Here is a 16,617-nt window from a genome sequence, read left to right on the forward strand (position 1 = left end):
CTACTGCCAAAATCGTACTTGTTCAAAGTTGGGCAGATTTTTAGAGATGCCCAAAGGACCCAACGCCTCGTCAGAAGAACACTGGCTTTCTCAGGGGGCACCAGCCTGGTGCCATCATTGCAACCCTGCTTACCTCACTCACCAGAAGCCCAAGTGTTTGATCTGAGTTCTTAGCTGTGAGCACTCTGAACGTTCCTTAATGTAACTTAATCCCTAACCCTTTACCACGCCCTGGCCCATGGGAACTCAGCCTGTCCTTGGACGTACCTCGTATATCCTCAACCTGGTCTCTAAAGGGTCTGTCCTTCACCTCACACGAATTGAATCCTGGCTACCCCTAACACACCCCTCTCCCTGCTAAGCTTCTCAAGCGGAGGGACTTTACTTTTGTTCTCACAAACCTCTGTGCCTAGAGCTTGCAGTAGAACAGGTGCCTAATATTTGCCTTTCATTTCTACTCCCCCGAAAAATCCAGTTCACTAACTTGAATTTTCTCACCAAAACATATTTTTGCCTTTTTTGAGACCCGTCCTCAACTATTCCCCGTCTCACCTCCATACCTTTCCCTCTTGCCCAGGTTAGAGTCTGTGGCCTATTCCTTTGCTGGCAGCTTTAATATCCTTGTCCTTTCTCCTCTCCTTAAGCCTCCGGAAAGCCCCAGCCCTGGGTATACTTTATTCTCTGTATACTCTACATCTGCTCCTGAATCGCTGATCCCAGCTAGAGAGAAAAAAGAAAACACACACACTTGTTAACTGACTCTCCTGAAATGCTTAACGCCTCTTCCCAACGGGGCTTGGGAGACTGCCTGGCCATCTTGACGCCCCCAGCAATTCACTCTGCCATTCTTGGAGGCAGCCATACCCACCTCCCTTTTCCTCAGTCCTTTCAATATGCCAGCCAAGTTCATGTCTGCTTCATACTTCACTGAGAGAATAGAATCAAATGGAAATCCCCTAACCTTCCCACCGCTGAATCTACCACCTTACCTCCAAATCCATCTATTCTCTGCTTTCTCCTCTATTACACAGGAGTCCCCCTTGGTCCCTGCGGTGACAGTGATGGCTGTCGCACCTCACCTGCCGTCCCCCGCCCTCCAGGACCATCCTAGCAAAACCACGCCTGGCACAGCTACCTAGCCATTTGCCAGAAAACAAACACATGTGGCGGAGTCATCCAGTTATCTCTGCTTTAGTAAGTCAGTGCCTTCAAAATGTTAATTCCACTTTCAACTTTCCTAACACTTTTTAAATGCTAAACCGCTTTCAGGTTTACTATCCTGTAATGCTCATCCAGCCCTGTGAGAAACAGAGAGCATGTGAGACAAAAGAATTTGTTAGAAAAGGTGGTTGCATTGATAAAATCCATATAAAAAAATAAATGACTTACATTATGAAAACTATTCACCTTAGGTTTAATATTTAACACAGGACAGAAAGGCTTATGAACACTGAGAGCTCAACATTAAAAAAGTGTCAAGTAATTATCAGGAATGTAGATAATGCATGTAGGAAATAAAAGTCAATTAGATTTACTACTTAGCAATGTTTATTTTATGTATAGAAATATATAATATGTGCAGCTTCACTGAAAATGCATATCCTAAACATAGGATATGCCAACAGTTCAAGAAAGGGTTACTTTTCAATAAGATAGTTTGTTAAAAATGTAAAAAGCTTACTGCTATCAACAAACAACAATTATAAATAGCATCACTGACAAAGAATTTAATACCTAGAACACACAAGACAAAATGCCTGTTTATGCACATCAAGACACCTATCTATGCAATAATCTAATTGAAATAACTATAATGGATTTATCTTTAATGGAATAAAAGGAACTAAAACAGTAATTTAGTCTTCTATATAGACATGCTTTGGGTAGAATTTTTTCTTGATATTATAGAAGATGCTTTGGAAAAAGCTAATACTGTAATTTATATTCCTCACCACACTGAACCAAAGGAAAGATTTATATAATTATCAAAAACACATAACAAAGGTAAAAAAATTTAAATTTATTGATTTTAGAGGGAGAGGAGGAGAGAAACATTGATTTGTCGTTCCACTTATGTATGCACTCATTGGTTGATTCTGGTATGTGCCCTGACCTGGGATGGAACCACAGCTTGGTGTATTGGGGACAACACTCTAACCAACTGAGCTACCCAGCCAGGGCAATACAACTTTTTTTTATATTGTGTTAAGTTTACATGAACAGTTGTGTACTTTATAATTGATGGGTCTTATACTGAAAAGGAATTTTTATTGAAAGATTTTTCTTAAACGTGCAAAGAAAATCATGAAGAAGGCAATCAAAGAAAAGTTTCCAGCCGTTAGTCCTGAATGAATGACCAGACGCGCCCCTGAGATTACGACAGGTGAAGGGCACGTGCTGCCCTGGTGGGGCATGAAATGTCTAAAATCCAATCATTCGGTCAATGTGCAGAGATCTCCCAGATGCATTTATTAGTTTTGATTAATAGCATATATCTTTAATCTGTTATTTTTTAAAATGCACTGAAATAAAATATATAGTAAAAAAAACAAGGGGCACTGTAAAGTTACGAGAACTTTCGAACACATCTTCTCACAGGAAAGGCTAAATTTTTCGTAGTTTGCTTATAAGAGAGTTAACATCCAACATAAAGATGTAAATTTTTTTCCCATGTGGAGAATTTCAGAAATTAAAAGCTAGTTACAAAGCTCTTTAAATATACATTCCTTACATACACACACACACACACACACACCCCACACACACACACACATACACACACACACGTTAAGAAATCAGTAACCAGCATAAAAGGTTAGCTGTAGTTAGCTATTGCAGACTATCTAGAGAAAGTTATGTACTTAAGAGTTCAAATCATGGTCAAAAATAGATTCTCTTAAAAATCAGGGTTATGAAAAGAGTTCAATACATACCAATCTCACCTCTCCAAACTTTATCAGAGACCATTTATTTGAATCCATTTTTTATTTCTGGAAGAAGAAGAATCATAGCACCTTGAATTGAATAAAATTACCTGCTCACAATATCATTCAGGCTGTAAGTCAATTTGATGTTTGGCAAAAGTATCTTTCCGAAGCAGTGACCCATACAATCAAAGAGAGGTCACACACACTCATGTATGGGGACAGTGCTGCGGTTCAAGTGTCATTCATGGAATCATTCAGAAAAATTGGTGACTATGGGACTTCTGGGTTTTTGAGAAACTTAAAATCTCTGAATTGCCTTTGAAACACAGGCATAATTTCCGACTAGCCTTTCATTATTTTGCAAATAGTTTCCTGTTAAATTGTATACTTAAATGAGGACCATTTTAATTTCTGTTTAAAAAGAGTTAGTATGGGAGTTTATGGCCTCTTTTGGAAGAACACACTCAGTCTTAGTGATTAGTGTCTGTCTTGTCTTTAAAGATTCCATATTTTAGTATAAAAATCAATATGAAAATGAAAATTAATGCGAAGTCTTACTGACAGATATTTAATGACACGAGGGAGACTCACTTGAAAGATATTGTAAATTCTCCCTAGCTGTTGCCTTTTGAAAACATCATTAGAGACTGGATAAATGGATTCACAAATTAATAAAATACATTATATTTATTTACCTGGTAACAAACACACTTATTCTACTAGAGTTCAAAGTGAATAAGAGCTTAAACATTTTTTCTTTAAATTATCACTGAAAATATATTAATTTTATAGCAACAATATTTTTTTAGTAAAAGTAAGTTAGAACAGGTAATTCATATAGATTGCATTCCTAAAATAACACATTAGTACATTTTAATAAATATATGCCTTCTCATTTCCTTTTTTCTGGATCTAGTGTTTCAAAATGAAAGTAATACACAGCCAAAACCAAAACAAAAACAAGTATGCAAAACACATTTTATTTATAATCTTGTTGACATGAAAGGTAGCCACTTTCAATTTCTCAGGAATGCCTAGAATCCACCAGTTTTCAGAAAGACAAGTTTGTTAACAATTATTTCACTGCAGGTCAAAGATATGATTTCAGAGTGAACTTTTTAAATGGCTTTGCCTACAGCAACTTGTTTTATGAGCTTGGATGGGCAATAAGGTAGCTTTCACAGGGAGTGAACATAATCCAGCATGTTCCCAGTGCATAAAACAGTTCATACAACAAACATGAGAATCACCTAGGTGCATCAACTGTGCTCAAATGAGAATTTTCTTTATTAAAATATTCATTTTTTCAAAAAGGCCTCACATTATCCCCTCAAACTAGTCACCCCCCTTCTATGTCCAGTTTTCCTCTTTTCTACTTCAATTTGTGTTACTTTACAGACAATGGTCAAGTCAGGGGCCCTTCGGTGCACACTGACCTCAGACTCTATGTAATAGACATCCCACACAGAACAGTCACTGACTTTAAGAGACAAGGTGTGAACCAACCAGTCACAATTCAGCCACTGCCATTTGTAATTTAGAGGGAAAAGAGGACCCTCAAGCGTCTTTAACTTATAGGTGCTTCTCTGTAACACGTAGAATGAAAAGACAATCTCTAAAAATAAAGTCATTAGAAAATTTCTTAAATTAAATGTCTTACATAAATAAGTGTTAAATTTCAGATTCGAACCATATTTTCTTCTGCTTTCAATTTGGGAAAAATTTTCATCATTATTAGCTCTTCTTTCTTACATTTATTTTTGAGGATTTAAATCTGCGACACCCAGTTTGTGACGTCACCTTGTTACCACTACCCATGTTTGTGGGCTGTCTCGGCTCAGGTGAGTAAATTAGGTGCGGATGAGCGTTGGGGAGGTTTTAATAGCACTTAAAGAATATTCATGAGAGCTCTGAAATGTTGGAGGTTTCATTATTACCTACCCACTGTGGGATCTGTATTTCCAATTCATCACAGCACAGTAACCACTGTGTGAACAGAATGCACGTAGTTCCCAGACACACAAACTGAGGTCCAAAAGGCACAGGGTAATGCTGGTGGCTCTTTCTTGTCAGTTAACAAACAATAAAAAGTCTGCATTATTCTTTCATAATTTAAATACTTAAGGAATCTCCACTTTTATTACTTTAAAACAATGACTTCAAAATTACATTATTTTAAGTACCACTGTAATAGCTTAGTGTATAATACAGATATTTGCTAATATCCCATCCAAAAATTAAAAAAAAAAACACAACTCTCCACTATATATATATATGTATATATATATAAAAAATAATCTGAAAGACAAGAACACAGAAGAGGGACTTCCTTGATACAGACTATCAACTCGATTTCATATTACCACAGTTGTAACTCCAAAATTAACAGCTATACAGCAATAATCAAAAGCAGTGCAAATATCTTTGGAGGTTAGGACAAAATTATAATTCAAGAACATAAAAAAAGAAATAAAAAGGGCAAGTACTTCAAGTACAAGGAACCAGTCCGTGTAAGGTCCATCATAGTGTCTTCTGGGGCTTCCTCCTGCTTTTACTTCTTTCTCTGAAACACGTTGGCCAACATGGCGCCTGATGTTGTCAACTGGCCCATTTTGTTCAAAAACTTGGTCTTTGTATCTTCGCTCACTAAGCTTGCAGCAATTGACATTGAGCTAAAGGAGAAATTTTAAAATTCATGTAAAGCAATTAAAAAATGAAAAGATCCATTTTCCTCCCATTTTTTTGGTAAACACATTCTGAACCGGTATCACAGAAGGGAAACTGACATTTATGGGGAGAAGGTTTTGTGTGCTATGCTAGGGTGGGAGGTTTCGTGTTCCCCCTTTCTATTAGCGGAAGCAGGGTTGTGTAGTGGTGCACAGCAAGCAGGGAGTGAGACTGAACCTTGGCTCTGTCATTTACCGGCTGTGTGACCCTCAGCAAGTCATTTAATCTCATCTGTAATAGAATCCTCAACTGTAAAATACAGTGTGTCCATTAAGTCATGGTGCACTTTTGACCGGTCACAGGAAAGCAACAAAAGACAACAGAAATGTGAAATCTGCACCAAATAAAAGGAAAACTCTCCCAGTTTCATACCTATTCAGTGCAATTTGATGTGGGCTCACGCACAGATTCTTTAGGGCTCCTTAGGTAGCTATCCCATATAGCCTCTACAGACTCATCACTGACTGATGGCCTACCAGAACAGGGTTTCTCCACCAAACTGCCGTATCCTTCAACTGCTTATCCCACCGAGTAATGTTATTCCTATGTGTTGGTGCTTCATTATAAACGCCCCGATATTCATGTTGCACTTTGGTCATGGACTCGAATTTAGCGAGCCACAGAACACACTGAACTTTCCTCTGTACCGTCCACATCTCGACTGGCATGGCTGTGGGCTGCTCTACTTTATACACGGTGTTAGGTCATCATCTGTGCATGCGCACATGCTGCCACATCATCCTACAGAAACTGGGAGGGTTTTCCTTTTATTTGGTGCAGATTTCACATTTCTATCATCTTTTGTTACTGTCCTGTGACCGGTCAAAAGTGACCATGACTTTACGGACACACTGTAGAAATGATTTTATTACCTAACTCATTGGGCTGTGTGTCTGCTGGGGCTGTGGAGGAGTGTGTGTGTGTGCGCGCACACCTATCCCAAGAAGATGAAACACTTATTCCTGGTAGTCAGCTTTATCAAGCAAACACCTTTGAACTTTTGATATAACTGAGTCCATTTAAGATTAACTACTCAAGGTTACTGCAGCAAGAGCTAGGAGTACATAGTCTATTTGTAAATTACTTCCTCTCCTCAATGCCAAACTTCATTCTTTCACATCTATGCTCATATTCTAATTTCACCAGGTCTCTGAATTCTGATTAGTTTGGTTAGAAGCATGTGACTAGAACATTCACACGATGACAATGCTTTACACAGTGCACCAAGTTTCAGCTTACAAACTCCTGTCACAAATTTTGAAGAAATCATTTGACTGGTGAGTGCCAAATCTAGCACGTACCAGAACGGCTCTGGAAGCTTCTAAACATGCAGGTCTGTGGGCTGAATCGGAATGCTCAGAGGAGGCCACAGAGAATTGGGGAGCCCTAAATTTCTAATTCCCCAGTTACATTCTGATGCAGATGTTTGATGGACTAGCATCTGAGAACTGTGACTAGAAAGAACTTTCCTGCCTTCCAAATAAATGACAACACAAAATAAAACACCATTATAGTGTATAGAAAAATTAAAAGAAATCAAGGTTAACATGAAGTCTTTTAAAAAGAACGAATGTCTTACCCTTGGGGCTCCTGGACAGCCTTATTCTCCACTTTTTGTTCACATTCTTTAATCATGGAACTTAAAATAACCTGATTATAAAAAAATAACTAGTGAAATATTGCTGACATAGAGAAATGCTATGGTTAAAGTTCTTAATTTAATTTTTAATACTCCCATAAACTAGTATGTTCATTAAAATTTTAAAGTTTTGACAGTGACTTTGTTAAAGAATTCACATTAGATTGATTACTAGATCAGGTAAAGACAAAGCATTAAAAAGATCTCAATCTTGTAACTTAATAATAATTCATTTTGATTTTCACTAACCTTCCTTCTAAGTCTGATTCCCATTCTCTTGTAGTTTTCTCCACCATCTAATGTTAAAAGTAAACTTTGTATACATCTGTACATTTAACATATACATATACCGTGGCCACATCTGTTTTCCCAGTAAAAGCTGTTTTGTCTCCTATACTTTGCTTCCTCCAGGGTTACAAAAAGCAAGGTGCTCTACTTGATGTTGACAGCAGAGACCAGGTCCAGGGCTGGGCTACTCTAGTCTGGGATACCACCTGCTGGGTGTCTAACAGTTAACATCGTTTTTGCAGGGAGACTGAGTGAGTTATGGAATGGATAGAGGGGTCGAAGAAGCTGCTGCTCCCAGGGCTAGCAATCACACCAGAAACAAATGGTTTTCCTGAATATTCTTGGCCTGTGTTTGGGCACAGACATCACTAAACAACAAATATCTGTCACCTACTATGGGCCAGGCACTTTTATAACCATGGAGAGTGCAGCAAATAAAAGATAACAGGCCCTGGCCGGTTGGCTCAGTGGTAGAGCGTCGGCCTGGCATGCAGGAGTCCTGGGTTCGATTCCCGGCCAGGGCACTCAAGAGAAGTGCCCATCTGCTTCTCCACCCCTCCCCCTCTGCTTCCTTTCTGTCTCTCTCTTCCCCTCCCACAGCCAAGGCTCCATTGGAGCAAAGTTGGCCCGGGCACTGGGGATGGCTCTGTGGCCTCTGCCTCAGGCGCTAGAATGGCTCTGGTTGAGACAGAGCATCACCCCTTGGTGAGCATGCCAGGTGGATCCTGATTGGGCGCATGCGGGAGTCTGTCTGACTGCCTCCCCGTTTCCAACTTCAGAAAAATACAAAAAAAAAAAAAAAAAAGGTAACACTCCCTCCTCGTGATCAGCTTATTCCTAGGTTCTAGACTAGACAATACACACAAGAACAGATTAAACAGATCGTATATGCAGAAGGTGCTAAGGGCTTTGGCAAGAACGCTAAGATATGTAGTACTAGCAAGCCAAGGTAAAGAATGTCATGATTTACATGGAGGTTTTCTGAGTAGCCCTAAATTCATGGGTTAGAAATAAAGAAAAGTTAAACATAAATAAGTTACATTTAAAAAAGTAAAAAGTAAAGCTTCCTCCTTAAGAAACTAAGAAAATATAAACGGATTGAACCTAAAGAAAGCAGAAGGACATAAAGATGAAAATAAGACAATGAAATGGAAAATGAATACAGAAAAACCAACACAGCCAAAAGTTCAATATTAGAAAAGATTAATAAAAGTCAATAAATCCCTATCAAAAGTATTTTAAAAAGAAAGCAAGGAACAAGTTAACAATATCAGAAGTGAAAAAGAATAAGAAACAAATGATAGTGTTTTGGAGGAAATAGGAGAGACAGAATAGAATTTATGAGGAAGAGGAGACAGAAAATGGAAATCTCTTCTAAGAAAGCTGATGGTCAGAGACAACACTACAGCATTTTAGAGATTAAAAGCATTTCATGCACATTTCTCAAATTCTAATCATAGTCAGTAAAGAGAGTAGGTTATCCCTACTTTAGAGAACAGGCTCAAAAATGTTAAAGCATTGGCTCAAGATCTCAAAACTAATGAATACATCCATAAAATGACATTGAACCGGATTTAAAGGACTGTATGATATGTGGATGTGGCACATCATAATCATGGCTCACATAATGAGGAATAAAATATCAATACAGAGACACTGAAACACGAACGTGCGTCTGATGATCCCAGTGGCTCCATCATCAGGGTAGCTTACCTCGTGCTCTGGGGAGAGGTGCTCCATGTCTGTCCGTAAACATCTGAGACCAGGTAAGAAGTGATTGACCATTAAATCCTCTGAAATGACTTGAGACAACATAGTTAAGGAAATAAACTCACACACACACAGACGGTACGTACGACAGAACAGCAGAAGAGTATAAAAGCAGTAGCTCTCTTAAAGGACGCGTATGGCATGCAGACCACCTGGAGTAATCCTCAAGTGTGATTCTTATTTGTTGAATTAGTCACTTACCAACGGTCAATTGATTTTTATCCCCACATGTGTCAGTGATATTCATTATTGTAACATTACATAATTATACGCTATGTCAACATATGAAGTAACGTGAAATTAAAACATGTTAATTTAATTGGATGTTTAAATGAGCAAAGTGGGGCTAAAAAGAAAATTGATATTTCCATGACAACTAAGTTGAAAATAAATTTTTAGAAAAAATTTGATGGTCAATTGCTTAAAACAGTGCTGTTTAATTATGTATGTACAAGACAACTGCAAAAGATTAGTGAAGACACATAAAACTAGAAAAATTCTATATCCAGTATAATTAGTGTTTCCTGATCCTTTTTGAAAAAAAAACAAAACAAAACTGGAATTTATAATCATAGACAATGACATTACAGATGTGGTTTGTCTAAGACAGATGGTGACATTTAGCTCTAACCAGCAGACTCACACAAAAGAAATGGCTCAACTCTGCATCAAGACAGGTAAAATACATTTGTGTATTTGAGGTTAAAATAAGTCATTTTAGGTATATAACATTCTCTTGGTTTCTTGTTTTAACAATCCTATTAAATTGATCTACCATTGGTCCTAATTGAACTGGGTAAGACGGCTTTTACAGTAGTATTAGTACCAGTGATATTTCCTGGTTGCCTTTGAGTTTTCGTTAATTATCTTGACATTCAAAGGAATCAGGAAAGTAGATGCATTTTTCAAGAAAACAATTCTCCTTTGTATTCACGTCAATGCAAACACATTCTCACTTTATTACAGTTGGCAGCCATTTAAAAAGTTATTTTAAATATTATATCATATTAAAAGTAAACAACGCAGTATATGAGTTCTCTTGTAAAGAGGAGTCTTTTTGGCCCTGACCAGTTGGTTTAGTGGTAGAGCACAGGCCCAGCATGTGGATGTCCTGGGTTCCATTCCTGGTCAGCACACACAGTAGCAACCATATGTTTCTCCACTCCTCCTCCCTTTTCTTCCCCCAGCCATGGCTTGGTCTGAGTGAATTGGCTTGGTCACTGTGGCTGGCTCCTTGGCCTCCACCTCAGGTGCTAAAAAGTAGCTCAGTTGCTAAGCAATGGAGAAACGGCCCCAGATGGGCAGGGTATGGCCCAGTAGGGGGCTTGCCAGGTGGATCCTGGTTGGGGTGCATGTGGGAGTCTGTCTCTGCCTTCCCACCTCTCACTTAATAATAAAAAAGCAAACATATAAATAAATAAAGAGGAGTCTTTTTGGAAAAAAATTATAATGAATTTCATTAAGTAGAAAGAAATCAGTATAATATATGTATATTATATAATTATGGCCTTAAAAATAGTTATAAATAAAAATTGTTTTTAAACAAGGTTCCTATAAACCAAACCTATGGAGACACAGAGAAGGCTGCAGCTTACAGTCATGCTCATGCAATCTTGTGTTCTAGATGCGGGGAAAGGACCACCAAGACGTGACTGAGCAACCTCTGAGGTAGTGGCGGAGAGTCTAAAAGTGCGTGCTGAAGCCGGCCTTTTATGGAGGTAAGAGGGAATTCACTCTCTTTTTCTACTTGCTGTTTGGTTCTTTTCCCCATGGAATGAAACAACTTTTCTTAAGGCTTGAAGACTTAGAGGTCACTTAGTCTCATATTAGGAATCAATTCTACCTCATCTGTGAATGATGGTCACGAGACCTCTGAACACTAACAATGACAGGCCATCACAGTTTCATAAGAGAGATCATTGCATTTTTAGATAGCTCAATTAGGAAGTGTTTCTAATACACAAAACCGGCCTGTGACCTCTGCTTGTTTGTGTTGCTTCCGCATCTTAGTTACAGTGTGCCTAACCTTTCTTCTACAATAACAACCTTTAAAATAATTTTTGAATTACCTTTTTATCCCCAAGCCATTTCTTATCCAGGTTAAATGAATTCAAATGTCTTCAAAAAATTTTTGAAGAATGATTTCTAGTAATGCTGAATGTTAAACATTCTAGTTTCTCTATGTCCCTATTAAAATATCATGTCAGTGTTGAGTGGAATAACTGTGTTCTATCAGCTCCCAATGCAATGGAGCAGAACAGATTCGGACAATGTGATTATCCAAACTGTTGAGTCAACTGCCGCTGACTCAAGTACAAGCTCTGTGACTCATGCAGAACTCACAATTTTAGTATTTGAACAGGGTCCACTGCTAAGATGGTTCTTCTCCTTACTGCACTGGTGTAAATAACGTCTACTGTATTTACTCTAGTAATATTGTGTGCATACTTAACCCATGATAACAGTCCTTCTATGCTCTTTAGAAACCACTGCCTTGCCCACTGGAGAATTTAGCTTTACAGAGCTAACACATCTGATCTTTTGACTTTCCCATTTTCCTTGAGGCATGTTCCTTTAGAAACTCTCTGCTATTTAAAAATACACATGACATCACTTCAGTTTTTAAACATTTACTTTTACAAAGTTCAGGGAACAGGTATAAACACACCAATATTTTCTTTCTTTGAAATGCAAACCCTGACATGCCTAAATGATGACTTTCTTATAAAGGTTCTGTCACTTCTCCATTACTAGAGTTCTTCCTTGCTAATTCAGAATGTTGCTTCCTCTTTTTGCTTCCTCTATCTTTAATAAGTTGAAAATGCCAACAAAATAAATCAAGAACAATAGTAAGTTCTCCTTTTAGTGAAACTGAACTGATAGAAAATGGACTAATGGATAGTTGAAGCACAAAATTATCAAACTATGGTGTCTCCAGTCTCCACCCACTTTATAATCTGTTTAAAAAAAAGCTTATACCATCCATGTGAATAACCTGTAATAGATTCCCAAAATAAAATGCTGTCAAGCATGGCCCCAACTTCAAGTTTTAACATTTCCAAAAGTTCAAATAGCGCCTCAACAAATAGCTGTTTCTACTTTCTCCATTTGATTTATTCAGAACAAAGATAATCTCCCACTGGAACATTCCAGCCAAGAATTCAGTGCCAATGAGTTTCACTGGATTCTGAAACATTACTTCTCTTATTTACAGTGATCTATTAACTTGTTTATTGCTTCAACCTGGTCTAGAACAATATGAAATCATGAGTTCTAATCCTGAAACCCTTCATTTGTCCTGGCTCCTCGGAATCACTAAAAACCTCTTTCTACCGTCGTTTCTTTTCTGCCAGTCAAGTTCTCGGATTACGTTGTCCAGCGAGCACTTTTGCAGTTTTGCTTGAGAATCAGGTCTTCAAAGCCCTTTTCAATCTCTTACCTCTTTTTATTTTTAAAAAGATTTTATTTATTGATTTTACAGAAGGGAGGGGGAGGGGGTTAGAAGTATCACTCATATTTGCCTCTGATTGACTGCCTGACTGGGTCAGGGTTTCACACTGGAGACTGGAGGCTGCAGACCGCACTGTTCCAGGTCGCTGCTCTCAGCGCTCCACACTGTGCCACCTCAAGCCGGGCTCTAACCTCCCCTTCCTTGAATTCACCTGCCTGCCAATGGGAGAGCCTAGAAGATGGAGTCCACTTTGCTCATTTTTATCTTTGCTTCCTTCTTAGCTTTATTTTCCTATGACTACAAGAGTAAAGAGAACACTTAAGAGGACAGCTCAGGTTCTCTGTTCTAGTTACAGTTTTGCTTTTTAATTATAAAAACAAGAAGTTACTAACATAAACTTTATTTTAATCGTTCATACAGTGCAGGGTCGGTATGGCCTAGGCGATCTCTGAGTTCTCCTGTCCCACCTCTACAGGAGCCGAGCACCATGCTGGCTCTGCCCTCTCCAGAGAGGTGGCCCTCACTGGACACAGACACAGATGGTGAAACATTCACTGAAAACCCCAATGCCAGGACACAAACAAGGCTTTCTTCTGATTAACAGAAGCCTCAGCTAAGATTCATTTCTTGCTCAGTTACACAGCTGATTAACATAAATAAAAGTTTAGTCAGTGTTTTTAAAACTATAAAAGCACACAGGACTTAAAATTATCATATAAAACTATGAGATGGTAAGAATAAGGAGTACAGCAAGTCAAATCAGTTTTTTCTTTTTTGACAGAGACAGAGAGAGTCAGAGAGAGAGGGACAGATAGGGACAGACAGACAGGAAGGGAGAGAGATGAGAAGCATCAATTCTTTGTTGTGGCACCTTGGTTATTCATTGATTGCTCTCTCATATGTGCCTTGACTGGGAGGCTACAGCAGACCAAGTGACCCCTTGCTCAAGCCAGCAACCCCACGCTCAAGCTGGTGAGCCTTGCTCAAACCAGATGAGCTCACACTCAAGCTGGCGACCTCGGGGTCTCGAACCTGGGCCCTCTGCATCCCAGTTCGATGCTCTATCCAGTGCGACACTGTCTGGTTAGGCAAGTCAAATCAGTTTTAATTTTCTGCAATCCTCGTGTAAGGTGGAGAAAAAATATCCTACTGTTTTTAAAAAAATTTTTATTTATTTATTTTTTACAGAGAGAGTGAGTCAGAGATAGGGATAGACAGGGACAGACAGACAGGAACGGAGATGAGAAGCATCAATCATTAGTTTTTTTTTTTTTTCATTGCGCATTACAACACCTTAGTTGTTCACTGATTGCTTTCTCATATGTGCCTTGACCGCGGGCCTTCAGCAGACCGAGTAACCCCTTGCTGGAACCAGGGACCTTGGGTTCAAGCTGGTTGGCTTTTTTTTTTTTTGCTCAAACCAGATGAGCCCGTGCTCAAGCTGGCGACCTCGGGGGTCTCGAACCTGGGTCCTCTGCATCCCAGCCTGACACTCTATCCACTGCGCCACCGCCTGGTCAGGCAAAAATATCCTACTTCTTAATCTTTGCTAACTCTAAGGTTGGTTATCTATACATAGAGACACATGAGTCAAGGATACAACAACAGGAAAGTGCACTGTAGGCTTCGAAAAGATGGGTAGCAATATCCAGTCTTTTGGAATCCACAATTTGTAAGTTGTTCACCAATGCTAACTTATGCAAATGTGGTATAACAACTAAAAAAAAGAAAAGAAAATTTTTACATTTTTATCCAAAACATGTACATACAGCACTCATACATCTTTAAAATAAATTTTCATTTTAACCAATAAAATGTCATTTTACTTCTATGTGATATTCAAAAGATTAGCCAGATGCTATGCTTGCGCTCTCTTACCAGGAAAGAAAGCATATTTTTCAGAATAAAGACTAATCTGGGGCTTGGGGGAATAGACCCAATGTCCTCTATTCTCTAAGAAATAGAGAAACAAACATCAGCCATGCAATGTCCTTCCTCTAAGTGCCTGAAGGGAATTGTCTATAAATACAGATGGATAACAACGTAGCATCCTTATTAATATCTACTTTCATCTTCCTCTACCTTATTAATATGACATTATGTTTCTCAGGGTAAAGTTTCGAAGTAAAAGGGAAGCCACTTGACTAGGTAGTAAGTACTAAAAAAAAAAATTGTCTTAAAAAAATAGTCTGGCCCTGGCCAGATGGCTTGGTCCCCAAGTGCTGAGGTTGCTGGTTCGATCCCAGGTGAGGGCACACGTAGGAGCAGAGCAGATCAATGTTCCTGTGTCCCTCTCCCGCATCCTTCCTATCCCTCTAAAAATCAATAAAAGAAACATTAAACAAAATGAAGCCTAGGTATGCCAGAATGGGAAAAATACTATGTGATAGGCCTGTTGGGTGTATAGGGAGTTGTAGAGGCGAAAGGGAGGACAGCTGACTACACCTATTCAAGCAGTGAAAACTTCTGTGTTTGGTCTTTTCCCAACCCAACCTTTCATTGCTCTTTTGGAACTATTATAAAAAGAAATTTGTTTCTTCTCTGTGATGCATAAATCTTTCTTTCGAATGTATGCAAAAGGTTAGATCATGCTTAGAGACTTATTAACTCAACAGGATGGTGCACAGCCAAGGCCCCTGCCGGGCTCACCAGCCCTGCTCTCCAGCTGAGACTTGCTCTCCTCGCTGCAAGGCACCCACGGCCCGGACAGTCTGCCGGGGCGCCTCTGAGTCCTTCCTGCGGTCCTGCAGGGCGACCACGGCCCGGCCCAGACAGTCTGCCCGGGCGCCTCTGAGTCCTTCCTGCGGTCCCCTGTACATCACTGTGACCTTGCATGGAGCCATTCTTCCCGCAAACTGAAATACCAACCCTGCCTTGCTAACAAATGGAATAGTGTTATTTTCTCCTTATGCCGCCCAATGAAAAATAATCTTGTATGTGTGTTTCTGTATCTCAGTAAATGTTCATGACCTTGAAAGGCTTTCTGGACACTGAAGTCCAACTTCTGACGATATTTTCTGTTGACTCTTATCTTAGAAAATACCAGGTTGGATATGTAATAACCAGTCTGTGGGAAAATCCAATGTCGTACTAGAAAGCAAACTGACTTAAGAAGCCAAACTTGTGGTTCTCTTTAGAGTAGTGGTCCCTAACTTTTTTTGGGCCATGGACCAGTTTAATGTCAGAAAATATTTTCACGGACCGGCCTTTAGGGTGGGACAGATAAATGTATCACATGACCGAGACAAGCGTCAAGACTGAGTCTTAGACAGATGTAACAGAGGGAATCTGGTCAGTTTTTAAAAATAAAACTTGTTCAGACTTCAATATAAATAAAATGGAAATAATGTAAGTTATTTATTCTTTCTCTGTGGACCGGTACTAAATGGTCCATGGACCAGTACCGGTCCGTGGCCTGGGTGTTGGGAACCACTGCTCTAGAGCATGTCAGACATCTACGAATAAGAGGACTGAAGAACAGCAGCGGCAGCGGGCGTGTGTCTGCAGGACCGGTTCCTGCAGCTCTGAGGCCTCCCAGAGGAAGGCGGAGGCCTCCGGAAAGAGATGCTGCAGAAACATGAAAAAATGCTGCAGCAGATAACCCTGCAGATCGCTTACCCAGTCAACAAGGTATGGCTTGATGTAACGTATCTTAGCTAAATGCCACGCTAAGTGTTCGTAAGAATGTATCCAGAAACACAAAAATATTATTCTTTAACAATTTATTAATTTGAGAGAGAGAGGGAGAGAGAGAGACAGAAACGTCCATCTGTTCCCATGTGTGTCCTGACAGGGGATCGAACCCACAACCTTTG

At 39.3% G+C, this 16,617-nt stretch overlaps 1 protein-coding gene across 8 annotated transcripts in view; it reads right to left on the reverse strand.

Annotated features, from left to right (window-relative positions):
- Positions 1 to 3,888: 3,888 nt before the first annotated feature.
- The window catches only part of RELCH (RAB11 binding and LisH domain, coiled-coil and HEAT repeat containing), a 93,850-nt gene continuing 81,121 nt past the window's right edge, over positions 3,889 to 16,617 (reverse strand). For 7 of the 8 annotated variants that reach the window (XM_066352229.1, XM_066352228.1, XM_066352227.1 and 4 more), the window contains 4 exons: positions 14,403 to 14,519; positions 9,295 to 9,383; positions 7,234 to 7,304; positions 3,889 to 5,599 (listed from right to left, as the gene is read on the reverse strand). In XM_066352229.1, coding sequence (XP_066208326.1) covers positions 5,479 to 5,599; positions 7,234 to 7,304; positions 9,295 to 9,383; positions 14,403 to 14,519 — 398 coding nt within the window. In that variant the 3' untranslated portion in view covers positions 3,889 to 5,478. Of the gene's footprint in view, positions 5,600 to 7,233; positions 7,305 to 9,294; positions 9,384 to 14,402; positions 14,520 to 16,617 lie in introns of those variants that run through there. The other variant, XR_010747351.1, reaches the window with a different exon arrangement.

The sequence above is a fragment of the Saccopteryx leptura genome, chromosome 11 (genome assembly GCF_036850995.1).
Source record: "Saccopteryx leptura isolate mSacLep1 chromosome 11, mSacLep1_pri_phased_curated, whole genome shotgun sequence".
NCBI classification, from domain to species: domain Eukaryota; kingdom Metazoa; phylum Chordata; class Mammalia; order Chiroptera; family Emballonuridae; genus Saccopteryx; species Saccopteryx leptura.